Consider the following 18,065-nt stretch of genomic DNA (forward strand, 5'->3'; position numbering starts at 1 on the left):
CCGGGGCACCCTTCTTTCTTCGCTGCCTTTCCAGGGCAGCTTGGACCCATTAGGGTCTCTAGGCAGGATGAAAGTTAGCCACAGGGGTGCGGCGGTCTGCAAGCCCGCGAACAGTCACTACCATGCAGGACCGGAAGTCCCTGTATTTTGACATTTTAATCCTCTATCAAATCTTCTCTTGCTACCTGGTATGTGTACTTTGCTACCTGGTATGTGTACTTTGCTATGTGTACTTTGTGCCTAGAATGCAAGAATTAAGTGTTTGTAGATATTTTTTCTGATTATTGGGAAATTTCACCATTTTGTTCTCTATTTTTACTTGTTCTTTATTTATCTGTTTTCCCCCTTATTCATATTGTATTTTATTTTCTCAGTTATATTATGAGTCCCCCAGAACTGTTTTGGAGTCAAGTGGTGGCTAAATGAAAATAATAACAACTCCATAGTAACTCATTACTCAGACTTTCTTTTTTCTTCTCTATATATTTACACATATACACATATCCCGCTAAACCTTTCTGTTATAAGTTAGTGGAGATGCTCCTGTGCATTAATGAGCACAAAACAATCACAGGTGCCCTGCTGATGCACATAATGGGTCAGATCATAACTATTAGAAGTAACTTACTTGGTATTTAAATCTGTCTGTTCTCCAGTGCAATGGGAACAGCAGACAATGGAAACTGATACCTCTTGGCCTGCTTTCTCACTGGTTTACAGGTACATTTATGAAAGTGGTAGGAATAGTTGGATTACTTAGTTGGGTTACACAGTTGCATGTAATTAATCATTGTAAATGTTTTCTTTAATTCTCTATTACATAGAATTATAAATCTACCAAGTGGGAGAGAAATGGAAAATAGCTGAAATCAATAAGAGGAACATGTTAAGTTATTAGTGCAACACAATGATTTTAATTAAAGATGTTGATCTTTAGTTAAAATGCTAAGTTCACGTAATTGATCTAGAGATGTTCAGTTTTTTCCTCACAAGTACTTGTCTTTATTTTATCGAAATATATATAATTATTTTTTTCCTTTGGATAACCTTTTATTTTTTTTTATATTACATATTATTTATCCATTATTAACTACAGGGATCTATAACATTCACCTTAAAGAAAAGGAGACACACATTACAAATGCTTTGAATTATTTTCTAATTTAAAATGCAAGCTTCCCAGTATTCCTAATTCATTACTGAATTCATAAATGTTTCTACAATATCATCTAAAATGATTAGTAGTCCATTTTTCCCACCAAAAAGTACAACATAAGAATACTTTGCTCTCCAGAAATTAATATTCTGTGCTTTGTTTCCTTCCAAATAGGATATCCATTGTGTACAAATGCCATGCATACCATATTTTAATGGCAGAATGTGATGGTGCTTATAGCAAATTCCTCAATCCATGGCGAATCATTGATTCCTTTCACTCAAAGGAGGCTCTGTGATATCTGCTGCAGTTTCTTTTGGACTGAGACAACACAGTTAACAGGAAGTTTGAATATTCAGGTGTTTGGATCAGACAGTATTGAGTGATCAGTATGAAAGCTAAAATTTCCAATTGAATTTGGGAATGAAATTAAGACCAGAATGAGCTCTGTTCAAATTTACAATCTACCAATGATTATAAGAACAGAATATTTATAGTGGAAGTCACCTTGCATGATAAAAATCACCTTTAATTATTCTAGAGAGAAAAAAATGGCAAATTTAATTTATGCCATATAACCAATGAGTAGTCCTTAATGGTGCTACATCTACATGGAGGAAAGTTGTCAGGTCCCCTCAAACCTCAATTTCGGGGCTCTGCCATTCTGTTGGGAGGAAGGAAGTCTTGTGGGCTCTGGGATGTATTTCCTTTACTTTGTTCTCTTCCCCTTTGATGTATCTCTCTGGGTGTGAAAGTGGGGAGGAGGAATGTGCCTGGGTCCATCTGCCTTATCTCTACTCTGCTGGGAAGAGACCGGGAAGATATTGCAATACCTGAGAACCATGCCTTATTGATCTGGTTCCCATAGCAACTTCACATCTGTGGATTGGTTGAAGTCAAACTGGACTGTTGGCACTGGGGAGGGGTTTGAAAGAGGTGTCTTAATGTAATGTTTCATGTGGGAATTATTCAGATCTTGCCTTGCCTTTTAATTTTCACTACCTGTCAATAAAAGTTCCTTTTGAAACAATGCCAGTTTCAGGGATTTTGCTTTCTTGGGAGTGCTAGCTAAAGCAGGACCTTACAGAAGTAAGCAGTGGGGTACCACAAGGTTCTGTCTTAGGCCAGTACTGTTCAATACCCTCATAAATGACTTAGATGAGGGAATAGAAGGGGAACTGATCAAATTGGCAGGTTACACTAAACTGGCAGGAATAGCCAACACCCCAGATGATCCAAATAGATCTTGACAGACTTGAACAATGTGCCCTATCCAACAACATGAAATTTAATCTTTTCAAGGTCTTGATAGATAGAGATCAATGAATAAATAAATCACTACCTCTTTTCTTTATATCAAGAAGATATTACTTTACATCAAAACTCAAAGTTGCAGTCAATGTTTCCACCTAGGCTGGCAAGATTTTTTCCTCCTTTCTTCATATTTTTAGCTGAACATTTATTTAGTATATATATTAAGTCCAAACCTTTAAACATTTTGGTATATATGCCAACCACTCCTTTCCTTTTATCCACCAAGTTTTCATCATTTGTGTCTGTAACCATAAAAATCTCAGTGATGCTATGTTATTTGTGTTATTAAGGATTTGAATTTACAGTAATTCCAGTAAGATGGATTCCTATATGTCAGCAATCATACATGTATACATTTTCATCTGGCAGACTTTAAAACCAATGTGATGCTTTAAAGTTGTGAGGAACTTTCTATGATTCCTGAGCCAACTGTTTGACTTTAGGTAGTAGGTAAAAATTCCATTATGGATATTTCTCTAAGTAAAACTCCTTGAAAAGGAGCTAGAAAAATTATGGCATAGTTTTTATTTCCATTGCTTTCTCATTAAAAATATGTTAAAGTCTGAATGTATCTCATAGTCTGTTTTACTATTTCAGGATTGTACTGCTCATTTTCATATCATAGTAAGGTTATGTCAATGAGAAAAAATGTTCATAATATAATTATTTGATAAAAAAAAATTCAGTAATAAGTGAACAGCATGATTTCCGGTTTGTATTAAGATTTTCTTCTCGCTTTGAAAATATTTGTTACTCAATTATACTTACAACTTTGGCACTGATCTGCTGAAGGTCCCCAGCATCGATTTCCACAGGATTTGTGACACTGTCCACCTTTAGAAACAGTAGAATAAAATTAAGAGATTATTGACAGCCTATTTTCTTCAATGCCCGTAAGCTTCATCTCAGAACAACTCCTAAGGTAATGTAGTATGGAAATATTATGAGATCGTTAATGTTTTACCACTGATGTAATATAGGCAAGAAAAAGGGTTCCTTGGAAATGCTGCCATGTTTTCTATATACATGAATTAAAGGTAATTTCTTCTTATTGGGAACTTGAAAGTGTCGGCTTTATTGTTTTCTCCTCTCACTGTTATACAGGCAAAATGAGGAGTTGAAAGTGTAGATAGCACAACTTTGAAATAAATTATCACAAGTCTTTTTGAAGGTCATATATCAAGTAAATTGGAAGAAAACATGCTTTGCTTTATTTGCTAATAGTAAGGTGTCCAGCATATATTGGACTAAATTCCAATCCTGTGATTTGTTTTACTAATACACTTCTCTGCATGGAAAGAAATAAACTAATTCAGTATATTTGAATCATCTTCTGTCATAAGGTTTATACTATAGAATTTCTTCTTACAGATGGATAGGTAAGAAAGACTTGGTTAAGATTATCAGTTCATAACAAGTGGAAAAGTCAGCAATCCAGATCATTAGATGAAAACTGATTAGATTTATTTTTAATGGACCAATCCAGGACAAGGCAAGATGTTTCATTCAGCATTAGGTTTTAATCAGTTCACTGCTTTCATAACAATATGGAAGAAAGACAACACTACAGGTAGTCCTCAACTTACAACCTTATGATCGTTGCAGCATCCCATTGCCTTATGAACAAAATCTGGATGCTTGGCAACTGACTCATATTTATGATGTTGCCATGTTCCAGGGTCATGTGATCACCTTTTTTAGCTCTGACAAGCAGAGTCAATGGGGAAGCCAAATTCATTTTACAACTGTGCTACTAATTTAACAACTACAGTGATTCACATCTTTCTTTAGGAGGGCTGATGCTTCAGTCTTCTGAAAAGGCCCTTCTTGAATCTAGCCATCCAAATGGAACAAACTTATCAACCTGTCTCTAATCTCTCTTCTAGTACTTGTAATCAGAGTAAAGTTACTAGAGGAAGCAGACTTTTCAGCTGCATAGGAAATGCTGTCAATGCCTTAATTAAGAGCCTGGAGTTGGAGAGATTCTGGATGGGATGGAATTGAACTTGCTGTTTTTTTCATCAGATTTACTGTTTGCTCATCAAGATGTAGTCTCTTGATGTGATAGCATTACCACTGACTTTCTGGACTGATGGCTACTACTTGATAGACAGATGGAAACCACTAATTGGGGGCGGGGATCTGGCAGTTTTGCTCAGCTTCACTTGATATGCCAGCTGTGGTTTTGTTTGAAGTACAAAGTTCTCACTACTTGCACTCTTATCACCACTCATCCAGGGCTTCCCTGAAACTTTAATTGATCCAGAATGCAGAATATCCTGACTCGTGTCCCAAGAGAAAAAGCCACTGGTCCCTCATGAGTGTTGCTTTTTTGTCATAATGATTATGCTCTGTTATGGCCTTCTGAAGGAACTCAGTCAAGTTTCATATTGTTGGTTTCCTGAAAGTTATTAAAACATAATCTGGAAAGCATTTGAGATATAAAAGCTAACAATTAATTTTTTTTTATTTTAAAATTATGTATATGTTAAGTGCTGATTACTTATCTTCATTTTGCATTATTGAAGTTTTATTTTGTTGCTTGTATTGTCATTTTTATTTCTATGTATTAGACCATGGATATTTTACAGCTTTGTTTATGAATATATTATAAATTTTCAAGAGTATCCTTGATTGTGGCATACATACATAAATAAAATGAATGAATAAATAAATATTTTACTCATTGCCATAGGAATAGTGACATCTCTGTCTCCTAGATGATTGGGAGGAAAATATTCCCATGGCTAAAGTGGTATTTATTTTTCATATAGGCTGCACTGAAACACCAAGATATCCAAGGCTTTACCACTCCTTCCATGTAGAACTCCCTGTCTCAATAGCCACTGGCTGGCTAGCCCTGGCTTCCCTTCCATTATTGCCATAACTCATACTGAAGTCCCCCAATTCCTTCTTCACTGATAGCTTTCAAATGGATTCTCATCTATGAGCTGATACTACTCCATCTGGCCTGGTCTCATTATCTGGCTGTTGTCTGTTATGGAACTGGAAGGGCCCAACTCTGCTCCCACATGTTTGCTGTAGATAGCCTCAATACTTTGATGAAAGACAGACAGACAGCCTGTCTCTCTGGCAGATCTTTGCAGGGAGCCTTATATTTCACACAGCACTAGCCATCAATATACCAAATTAAGCTGTGAACTGGAAATCATCCAGGGATCTATGGATGGAACATTTTTTTCAAAACAAAAAACAGTAAGATAATTTGCCCAGTCTCTTTGAAAGCCACAGTAAAAATGGTGATGTAGGGGCAGAGTGTAGCTTTTGGACAGGAGAGGGGTAATCTTGCAGCAGATCAATTAAACCAAATCACCAATATTTTCTTTTATTCATCCTAGAATTTCATAATGAAATGTCTTCTGCTGACATGATGTGAAACACTATGTTTCTGCTCAAACACCTTACTGTTCACAATGCTCATTAAGATAATTAGGAGATTGCCAAGTTTGAATACCATAGATTTATGTAGTGGGAAGTATATCTTCTTAGTCACTACCCCTAAGTTTTGGAACAGATTCTCCATAGACATCAAGGGGATCTAATTTCTTTCAATGGTTTTTAGAGAGCCAAGGACACATATTTTTTCTGGTTTTTAAAATTTTGTTTGGCTTGTTTAGTTTACATGTTATTCCATTGATAAAGCTTCTCTAAACTTTAGAAGCAATTGTCAATGCTGCTAACATCGAATGTTATTGCTTGACAAGAGATGAAGAAGTAGCCATTTCATATGTTAAATTTGTATTGCTTTAAAAGATTTAGTTTAAGGTTGGGAAGGGGAATGAGTAGGATTGCACCTTCAACGCCATCTCTCTAACTAAAGAAGATAAGGCCTTGGCAGGTTTTCTAATGGAAGGGAAACTGATTCTTTAAACTAATTGGATAATATGATTAATGACAAAATTAGAAAGGTGGAGAATTGTGTTTTAATATATTGTGCAAGGGGTGGAGATTTCAGATTCCAGCTTCCTTTGAGCAAGCATTTGCCGGTGTATTACGCTAATAAAGGACTTTTAAGGTAAACAATGCCTCAGAGTCACTTGAAAAGCCCATACGTCGGAAACCTGACAGCAATAATCAGTCAATCAATCAGAATAGAGCTTAATAATAATAATAATAATAATAATAATAATAATAATAATAATAATAATAACAACAACAACAGCAACAACAACAACAACAACAACAATAATAACAACGTTGGAAGGGATCTTGGAGGTCATCTACTCCAACCCCCTGCTCAGGCAGGAAACCCTTCTTAAAAATGTCCAGTGTTGGAGCATTCACAGCTTCTGGAGGCAGGTTGTTCCATTGATTAATTGTTCTGTCAGAAAAAGTCTCCTTAGTTCTAGGTTGCTTTTCTCTTTGGTTAGTTTCCATCCATTGCTTCTTGTCCTACCTTCAGGTGCTTTGGAGAATAGCTTGACTCCCTCACCTTTGTGGCAGCCCCTGAGATATTGGAACACTATCATATCACCCCTCGTCCTTCTCTTCATTAGACTAGACATACCCAATTCCAGCAACGGTTCCTTGTATGTTTTAGCCTCAAGTCCCCTGATCATCTTTGTTGCTCTTCTCTGTACTCTTTCTAGAGTCTCAACATCTTTTTTTACATTGTGGTGACCAAAACTGGATGCAGTATTCCAAGAGTGGCCTTACCAAGGCATTGTAAAGTGGTATTAACATTTCATGTGATCTTGATTCTATCCCTCTGTTAATGCAACCTAGCACTGTGTTGGCTTTTTTGGCAGCTGCAGCACACTGCTGGCTCATATTTAAGTGATTGTCCACTAGGACTCCAAGATCCCTCTCACAGTTGCTACTATTGAGCAAGGTACCACCTATACTATACCTGTGCATTTGGTTTTTCTTGCCTAAATGTAGAACCTTACTTTTTTCACCTTGAATTTCATTTTGTTAGGTAGCACCCAATGTTCAAGTCTGTCAAGATTCTTCTGTATCTTAAGCCTATCTTCTGGAGTGTTGGCTGTTCCTGCCAGCTTGGTGTCATCTGCAAATTTGATGAGTTTCCCATCTATCCCCTCATCCAAGTCATTGATGAAGATGTTGAAGACCACTGGGCCCAGGACCTTGATGGTCTTCTAGTCTAACCCCCTGCTCAAGCAGGAGACCCTATACAATTTCTGATAGGTGGCTGTCCATTTTTTTCCTAAAAACCTCCAGTGATGAAGCACTCACAATGTCTGAAGGCAAGCTATTCCATTGGTTAATTGTCCTCACTGTTAGGAAGTTTCTCCTTAATTCCAGGTTTCTTCTTTCCTTGATTAGTTTCCATCCATTGTTTCTTGTCCTTCTGGTGCTTCAGAAAATAAGTTGACCCCCTTTTCTTTGTAGGTATCATGAATACTGCTATCATGTCACCCCTAACCCTTTTTTTTTCTCTAGACTGGCCATACAACAATTCCTGCAACTGTTGTTCATATAAAACAATTCTTTATAAAACAGAAAGAATTAAAAATAAAATAAACCAGTAACATAATGATAAATCTTGTTGTCATATAATTCAGGAATAGCAGGATCTTCAAACATTCCCAAATAGCTTTTTGGAAAGCCATAATAGGGATGATGTGGTCTACACTGGGCATAGGATACTCCAAAACCGTTCCTGAGTAGGCTGCATGGGGTCCTGTAAATGACATTCCCTCTGATAGAGCAGGGCTTTTCAACCACTGGTAAGGGCACCACCTGTGGTACATTGGCACCTGGCAGGTGGTACGCAACCGTCCTAGAAAACTGGTAGCAGGGGAGGGGAATGAGCTGAACCAGTGGCAGCACCGCACAAGCCTGAGTGAGAGACTGCTGGAGCTGCAGGGCTGTCAGGGCTCAGCGGAAGCGCCAGGATCAGTGCTTCTTTGGGGCTGTCAGGGCTCAGTGGAAGCACCAGGATCAGCACCAGGCTCCAGCTGGAGCTCAGTGCTGATCCTGGCACTTCTGAGCCCAGAAGAAGCACCGATCAGCTGGAATATTGCAGCATCTCCAGGGTCTTGTGATTTACATTCAGATGCTTGGCAACTGATTCATATTTATGATGGTCACAGTGTCCCAGGATAATGTGAAGTGACCAAAACTTGGTGCAACCACCCATCAAATGGGTGGAATAAAAACCAACCCCCCCACCCCATTCCTGCTGCCAATCCGCAAAGAAATGTTCACAACAATGAAAACCTCGGACAGGAGGAAGAGCGCTGCTGGGCAGTCAGTTAGGTGTTTTGCTCGGCTGTGGCTTGGGGGGCACTTTTTTCAGTGCCATTGTAACTTCAAACAGTCACTAAGAGAACTGTCGTAAGTTGAGGACTACCTGTACTTCATCACTTTTTTCCTTTTTTTTTTTGGTCATCAAGTTTTTGACACCTTGCTAGGCAACTGGTGGTATTTGGATGTTGCCATATCCTAAAAATAGTATAATGGGTGAAAAGGTTGAAAAGCCCTGAGATAGAGGACTCACAGGAGGGCCTTTGTATAAGACTGAGTGTTTTAAATTTGGACTTATCCAAGCTCTCAGCCATGTAGGGCTTTAAATGTGATAGCATAGTTCTCATAGTAGTTGTGGAACATGCCCTTAATTACTTGAACCACTGCATGCTGGGCCAAACAGAAGTTTCCAAATGATCTTAACAAGCAACCTGATGTGGAATGAACAGCAATAATCCGTGAGGTGACAAGGAAATGGAAGAATGACAGCAAAACCTCTTGTTCCCAAATTAGCCACAACTGACACACAAGAAGGAACTAAATATTCCTAAATAATAGTTTAAAATAATTTATTTTGCTGTATTATTTAAGTTTAATGAATTAAAATTATATTTTTATATAATTTAACTAATTCAATTTAACTAATAAAATAGAAATAGAAACATCATCAGCAACAGACAATTGGAAGTGAATGACAGCACACATAAGGGTTAGATAATATTTACTGTCTAACTATACCGGAAGCAAAGCAGCCTCAAGCGATTTTAGGTCATCATGAAATAAAACAATTGTCTCTTGGATGGATTTCAACATAGAAAGAATTTCTTTCTGAGATTCATTAACATTTTCTTGTTGGTATATAAAGCTGGGGGCTTCAGAGACAAGTGTTAAAATGTTTTTTTTAACCATTTGAGGCTAAGTATGAAACACCCATTTTGTTTTTGTATGTAGTCTTTATCAGTGCTTTTTTTGTAAAAGAAAAAGGTACCGAAACTTACACATGTCATACAACCCACCTTGCCTACCCTACAAGGTTCCATCCAAAAAAGGTGTTGGAACTCTGTTCTGAGTGTTCTATGACAAAAAAGCACTGGTCTTTATAGTCCAATAGGGTCCCCAACACAGATAAGCAGCCCAAGAGGGTTTTTTTTCCCTTTTACCAGCTGCAGTCTGCAAAAGTGAAAGTTTCCAGGAACAACAAAGAATCTTATCTAAGTCCAGTCTTCAAGCCAAGTTTCCTTTAAGCATAATAAATTGTAGTGCTGTTATTCACCACTAGATATCACTGACACCATCTTCCAGCTTTCCAAATCCAAGCCTATTTTAAAGGTAAAGGTAAAGGTTCCCCCGCACATGCGTGCTAGTCATTTCCAACTCTAGGGGTTGGTGCTCATGTCCGGTTCAAAGCCGAAAAGCCAGCGCTTGTCCGAGGACGTCTCCATGGTCATGTGGCCGGCATGACTAGACGCCAAAGGCGCACGGAACGCTGTTACCTTCCCACCTTAGTGGTCCCTATTTTTCTACTTGCATTTTTACGTGCTTTCGAACTGCTAGGTTGGCAGAAGCTGGGACGAGTAACAGGCGCTCACTCTGTTATGCGGCACTCGGGATTCGACCCGCCAAACTGCCGACCTTCTGATCGACAAGCTCAGCATCCTAACCCACTGAGCCACCGCGTCCCTAAGCCTATTTTACAGACTTTCAAATATCTTTTCTAAAAAAACTCTCAAAGGTACTTTTAGTCCCCAAATTTCAAAGCTATATATGTGTTAATTCCAAATTGATCTTGTAGTTTTTTTCTATTTTCCCCCAAAGCAATTAATTCACCACTTTTTTTCTTTTCCTGAGGGAACAGGGCAAAAACGTCCCTTTCTCATTGGGGAGGATTCTTTGATTTGGGCATTCTTTTTTCCAGGAGAGTAGTATTAAGGTCATAAAAAGAAGATAAAGTCTCACCCAGTTCATCCATGTTGCTCAAAAATTGCTAGTTAGTGCTTATCTTTGGTTCTCAGCAGCTTCTGACTGGTCACACGAATGTAGCAGTCTTTCCCCTGCTGGTTTGGAGGGCTTCTTCAGATCCAGTGGAAGGGCCACCACCCCTCCGCAATTGACAAGGGTCCTCTCCTTCTTCGTTGCCTCTCCAGGGTGACCCTTTTTAGGGTCCCCAGAGGGGCAAAATCGAATGTGGAACATGGAGCCCCATCGTCCTGCACCCATTATGCTGCGATGCCTAACTGGAAGTCCCAATATTGCAATTCTTGTTTCTATGATTTCAGCAGATATCAGTGGGGTATCATGTTGATGTGACAAGGGTCTATATGACATTATTTTTTAAGTAGAACTAAGATGGTGCTAAAAATATAGGAAGATGTCATTTAGAAACTGAGACTGAAGGAGAAACTGAAGCTAAAAGGAGATAGATAGGTAACTTACCTCTGTGGGTCAGATGACCTAAGCACTATGGACTCGAATAGAATTTTTATCACAGTACTTAACCTCTGTGTGTGTGTGAGAGAGAGAGAGAGAGAGAGAGAGAGAGAGTTTCTTCCAAGCACTGCATGCATGAAACATTTCTTCATTCATACGGATAACACTGTCCCCAATGATACAGTCCATTAAATATTGGTCATATATTGTTGCTTTCAGCAGATTCTGTGAATTTCTTTTACTTCTTAAGATGAAGTCCTTTTGAAACCTGCAAGGCCACTGTGATATAAGTAGTATCCGATCCTTTGTAAGACTGGAAACCATATGACAGAAAAAGCTCAAAGCAAATACTTCATCACATCTAATATTGGGGTAGGCAAATGTTGACTCACAGCAATTAACTGGAGCCTGGCCATCTGTACAATATGTTATTTTTCCTTTTTTTTAAGTATTCCCTCAGTGATTAATCCTTACTGGATATAGAATACACTAGGAGTAGGGAGAAAAAGAGAAATGAAATGTGATAGTATGTGAAGAATCAGCATCCAGAAAAAGAAATTCTTGTACTTCTTTGTTCACGGAGTCTGTATGAGATGTGTTACAACATTTGTTATGCTCACAAATGGTCATTTATTTCAGAATCATGGTAATCTTTTAGCTATCATTTTACCATTTTTGTCATGTGAATTATCAATTAGTGCAAAATCTTTAAAACTAGAACTGTCAAAGAGTAAAAGCCTATGTAAACTATTCCATGGCACTTATTGGGGGTCACTTCTAAGAATACAAGAATGTGCTCTAAGAGTCATACTTAATTGAAACTCAGAAATGCCTCAAAATAAACTACTTGAAAATAATCTAAGCCCTAATATGTCTGAATATTTCTACACCATGATGGATTCATCTGCAATATATTCTTCTTGTTTATCATGGAAATTAGTACAACACTTTAGAGAATACCAGTTTTTTCCCTTTTCATTTTTCCCCCAGAAGATTAATATAAATTCTTCCAGCATTCTTTGTGAACTGTTAATAAGCAATTATTTAGCTATATCAGAAGTATGGTACCAAAGCAATGCACATTCCAGTATCAGGCATCAAGAAAAGTGTGGGATTACCCCAGATCCTGATTCAGTTCTTATTCCATAACTTGGATTTTGTGATTCAAAATATATACCAGCAGGGGAGGAAGAATGCTAGAAAGGGAACTATAACTCAGTGGTAAAGCATCTGACCCCAGGATAGAATATTATCTACTAAAAATTATAACATCTCAGAATAGTAAAAAATTGATGCCTGGGCACAGGTAGGCGAGAACCCTTTTCTTTTGCACATAAGCTTTATATCTTTTTTTTCTCTCTGGGAAAATACATAGAAAACTTTTGTTATTCAATGTAACAATCAAACTACACCTAACAATTAAAATGACCTTAGAAACCATTATTTCTCTCATGATAGAATTATAGCTATGAGACTGAGTCTTCACTGATGTATTAGAACTTTTTCAAAGGAGACTGCAAAATAAAATCAAGAGAAGATTTGATAACTGAAGGATATACTTGTCAACAGGGCTTTTTTTCTCATAGAACGCTCAGAACGGAGTTCCGGCACCTTTTTTGGATGGAACCTTATAGGGTAGGCAAGGCAGGTTGTATAACATGTGTGAGTTCCGGCACCTTTTTCTTTTACAAAAAAAGCACTGCTTGTCAATGATTTTTATGTACAGTTATCAAAAAGGTTTAAGACAGATAAATGATTTTGAACAATGCAAGACTGAGTTTGAAATAAACTATGTACACATGATAAACATATTTTTGCTAAAATGTATAATTTTTTGTTTTAATATGAGGCAGACAAACAAGTGAAAGAATGCATATAAAATAGGCTACAATGTATACATGGATCAATGGGAAAATATATAGCTGAAAGGCCTGAACACTGGTCAGACTTTCAGATAAAATGCCACCTTGTCTCTTCCAAGTACCCTTGCTGAATGACTGGAAAAATATTTATTCATTCAATTTGTACAGCTGCCCATCTGAAACCAGTGACTCTGATCTTCTAGATAAGGTGTGATTTTAAACATGTTTGCCTTGAACCCAAAATCACTAAAGGAAAGACCAGTTTTTGAAGAAGCAATTTCAAGTCACCAAAGTTGCTCATAATGCCAAGTTTAAGATACTTGTGGTAGGTGACAGAGAAAAATGGCCTGCACTTGGAGTTTCCATTTTGCCGCCAAGGTGACAGATATCTTAGCATACGATTTAGGCAAAAAACAAAACAAAACTGTTTCCATTCTATACCGAAATAATTTTAAGCGGAGGGGAAAGATGCTTAATTTTTTTTTAAAATGGTGTAGCAGACAGTTAAATTATCCCTATTCTGTGTGTAAGACTATACAGAAGTGTCTGAGAAGAGGGAGGTGGTATCAGGTTGCTAGTTTTAATAACTATGGACAGCCGAGGAAAGCGAGTGAACTGAAAGCTATTAGCAGCATCATTCAAGCATGTGCCTGAATACAAAGCAAGCAGTCTGTAAGAAAGAGTACAAGATTTTATTTGACTTGTGAAATAGGAAATAAAAAGCTAGAGATTTTGGGGATAAATCTTGGATTTCTTAGGAATGGCTATTTAAATGAGAATATTGTATTAAAAGTGGGGGGGAAAGCTAAATAACTGAAAATTGAGGTAATGTGAAGTAATTTCTCAATAACTTTCTTTCTTTTACCTTAGGGGTAAAAACCTCCCAGGGGCATGACACTTGGAAGGCAGTGCTTTACAATTCTACATTAAGACACCTCCTTTTCAATGTTTAAATAAACCTGCCCTGTACTATTTTAGGGGTAGCTTAAGGAATTCCAGGCTCATGTATGTATACAATGATTCATTTGATAGCCAATTCAAAATATAATCAATTCAGCACAGCAGGGCATTAGTAGAAGTTAAAGATTCTATTGTTGGGAGAACTGTTCTATCTTTATCAGCCGGTTATATTTTTCATGTCCTTATCTGAGAATTCCTATTGTCATGCTTTTACTCTTCACATTCTTTGTTATGTGAAAATCATTTTACTTTTTCTGTCTAATCTTTAGATCTATTGATTTGAAAGTTAATTACCTGCTGGGAGAATGTTTTGTATTTCTTAATTTCTTCTTCTCCATTTAATCCTGAATATGTCAAGAGGTTAATTTTTTTTTTTTTTCCACGCCTCCTGGAAGATGGCCGCTCGCAGCTGATCGTGGAGATCAAAGGATGCGAGTTTGGCATGGAGCCCTGCAGGGGGCTGCTGTTCCCTAGCCCGGATGGGTGACAGGACCCTCCCAGGTTTCCGTGTGCTACATCAACCTCGTTTATCCCCCCCAGGTTTCCGTGTGCTACATCAACCTCGAGCTCAGGGTAGGGGAGGTGGCGTGGCGATCGTTATCAGAGAGACCCTCCATCCGCGGGAGGCCACTGCCCCTCAGATAGACGGATGTGAATCCCTCCTCTTAAGGTGGGGTCCTGGTGGTCAGTTGGGCCTACTTCTGGTATACCTCTCTCCAAGCTGCACAGCAACGGTTCTACCCAAGCTACCTGACGCCATCTCAGGATTGGCGGTCGAATTTCCAAAGCTTATGGTACTGGGAGATTTTAATCTACCTTCCCTGGGCAGTGCATCAGAAGTGGCCCGAGAGTTCATGGCCTCCATGACGGCCATGGACCTTACTCAAATTACTCAGGACCCAACTCACGAGGGAGGAAACATGCCGGATCTAATTTTTGTCTCTGGGCAGTGGCTAAATGGGCTGGGTGGGGTTACTCCAACATCACAACCCCTTTCATGGACAGACCACTACCTCCTGCGGTTGGGCCTCCGTCACGTCACCCCCCGATGTCAGGAAGCGGAACCGACCAGGTGGTTCCGCCCCAGGCGCCTGATGGACCCAGATAAATTCCAGATGGCGCTTGGACCGATTCCCACCTCCCTCTCCCACAACCCGGTCGAGTCCTTAGTTAATGCCTGGCAACAGGCTGCTTCGGAGGCGCTCGACCGCGTTGTCCCTTTGCGGCCTCTGACTCGGCGCAAGTCCCGACTCGCTCCTTGGTTCTCCAAGGACCTGCGGGAGATGAAGCGCCAGAGAAGGGGCCTAGAGAGCATTTGGAGAGCCAGTCGGTCCGAGTCTGACCGAACACAGTTAAGATCCTTTTCTAGATCCTATCTTGTGGCAATGAGGGTGGCAAAGCGCGCCTACTTCACCACCCTCATTGCGTCCGCAGATAATCGCCCGGCCGCCCTATTTAGAGTGGTCCGCTCCCTTTTAAGTCAAGAGACGGGAGAGGACCCCCTACATGGACGGGCTGAGGAATTTAGTAAATATCTGGTGGACAAAATTGCTCAGATTCGGGCTGGTCTGGACTCTGACTGGGCAGTATCGAACGAGAGGAAAACGATGAAGTTGGCCAAGTACATTTGGGAAGAGTTCGATCCTGTGACTCCGGATGAAGTGGACAAGATCATGGGGAAACTAAGTGCCGCCACATGTTTGTTGGACCCGTGTCCCTCCTGGCTAGTCTATGCTTCTCGGGAGGTTACACGAGGCTGGCTCCTAGCAGTTATCAATGCCTCACTGAGTGAAGGGTACTTCCCCGCTGCCTTGAAAGAGGCGGTGGTAAGGCCCCTCCTCAAGAAACCGGCACTGGACCCAGCTGTTTTAAACAACTTCCGTCCTGTCTCCAACCTTCGCTTCCTTGCGAAGGTCGTTGAGAGCGTGGTGGCACGACAGCTCCCTCTGAACCTGGAGGAAGCTGAATATCTAGATCCGTACCAATCGGGTTTCAGACCGGGGCACAGCACGGAGACGGCATTGGTCGCGCTGGTGAATGATCTCTGGCGGGCCCGAGATAGAGGTTACTCTTCTGTCCTGGTCCTATTAGATCTATCAGCAGCTTTTGATACCATCGACCATGGTATCTTACTGCGTCGTCTTGAGGGGCTGGGAGTGGGAGGCACCGTTCTGCGTTGGTTCTCCTCCTACCTCTCGGACCGTTCGCAGACGGTGTTGGCAGGAGGGCAGAGGTCAAGCCCTAGGCCTCTTAATTGTGGAGTGCCTCAGGGTTCGGTACTCTCGCCCCTCCTGTTCAACATCTATATGAAGCCGCTGGGAGAGATCATCCGTAGCTTCGGGGTGAAATATCATCAATATGCTGATGATACCCAGCTATTCATCTCCACCCCGAACCAACCCAGTGATGCCCTCGACGTGATGTCCCGTTGTCTGGAAGCGGTACAGATTTGGATGGGAGAAAACAGGCTTCGACTCAACCCGGCCAAGACTGAGTGGCTGTACATACCGTCATCTCGTTTAGTCCAAGAGGTTCCATCTCTGACTATAGGAGGAGAGATGTTACCTCCCATTGATAAAGCACGCAATCTGGGCGTCCTCCTAGATTCACGACTCAGTTTTGAAGATCACATTGGAACCGTGGCTAGGGGGGCATTTGCCCAGATTCGTCTTATATACCAATTACGCCCCTTTTTGGACCGAGATGCCCTACGTACAGTCACCCACGCACTCGTTACCTCCCGTATTGATTACTGTAATGCTCTCTACATGGGGCTGCCCTTGAAGACCACCCGGAGGCTTCAGCTGGTGCAGAATGCAGCTGCGCGGGTTGTGATGGGAGCTTCCCGATACTCCCATATTACACCCCTCCTACGGGAGCTGCATTGGCTACCGGTTGCCCTCCGGGTGAGATTTAAGGTGCTGGTACTTACCTTTAAAGCCCTACATGGCTTAGGTCCGGGATACTTGCAGGACCATCTGCTGCCGGGAACAAATTCCCATCGTCCAGTACGCTCACACAGAGAAGGCCTCCTCAGGGTACCGTCAGCTAGGCAATGTCGGCTGGCGACCCCCAGGGGGAGGGCCTTCTCTGTGGGAGCACCAACCCTATGGAATCAGCTCCCCCCTGAGCTTCGGATAGCCCAAAACCTCCAATCCTTTCGCCGCGGCCTCAAAACACACCTGTTCCACCAAGCTGACCTAGACTGACAGGCATCTTAATTAATTTATATTTAGTATTTTTAATTCATTTTTAAATTCTCTAATTTTTTATTGCACTGATGTTCTCAATTTCATTTATCTTGATTTATGCACTTATTATATGTTTTATTGTGAGCCGCCCTGAGTCCTTCAGGAGATAGGGCGGGATATAAATCCCATCAATAAATAAATAAATAAATAAATTCTTAGAAAACATGCTCTGACCAAAGAATTTTTTTTAATGAACACCCAGTATTTTCCTTTTTAAAAACTGCTTTTATGCAAATGCAGTTGGTTTATTTAGCTGATTTAGATTACATCTTGAATGTGTGAATGCATGTAATCTTGAAGAAATACACTGTATTTCTTTTACAACAAAATATTCCATGTTATAACAGGCTCTCTTGTATGCTAAGAAGGACTTTTACACGAGCACTCAATTCACTCCCCAAATCTGTAAAAGAATATGCAAATATTCTCACTCTAGCCTTCCTTGCAACATCAAGGATTCCTGAGCCTTCAGTGCTCTTTTCCAGCAGATCAATGGGGAAAACATTCATATTGGCAGTCAGCCAACACTCCAACCTCTCTTTGCTTCACTGCCATGAGGAAAAACAAAAGCTGATCTTCTTGCAAAAAGTTTGAAGTCTTGGCTAAAGTGCAGTATCTCAAGGTTGCAAAACACAGATTTGGCCCATTGAAGTGCATTAGGACTGAGCTGGGAGAAACTCAGCTCAGATGTCTCAGGAAGAGAAGAATGTGTGAATGCATGTAAGGAAATTCCAGGCTCAGGGGTCCAGACCCGGACACAGGATTAAAGGAAAATTAGCCAACCTGTCAATATAAGATAATAGGTAGAGGCAATTGAAACCAGCTAAAATCAAATACTGTGGTCCTAATTGGGCAGTTGTGTCT

The 18,065-nt window shown here is 40.2% G+C and overlaps 1 protein-coding gene across 2 annotated transcripts in view; it reads right to left on the minus strand.

The window, feature by feature from the left end:
- The window catches only part of ERBB4 (erb-b2 receptor tyrosine kinase 4), a gene marked incomplete at both ends in the record, with an annotated part of 1,087,596 nt that overhangs the window by 297,684 nt on the left and 771,847 nt on the right, over positions 1-18,065 (minus strand). For both annotated transcript variants that reach the window (XM_081313989.1, XM_081313990.1), the window contains one exon: positions 3,239-3,304. In XM_081313989.1, the coding sequence (XP_081170115.1) occupies positions 3,239-3,304 (66 nt within the window). The remainder of the gene's footprint in view (positions 1-3,238; positions 3,305-18,065) is intronic.

This window comes from Vipera berus (assembly GCF_964194415.1).
Source record: "Vipera berus genome assembly, chromosome: 1".
NCBI lineage: Eukaryota > Metazoa > Chordata > Lepidosauria > Squamata > Viperidae > Vipera > Vipera berus.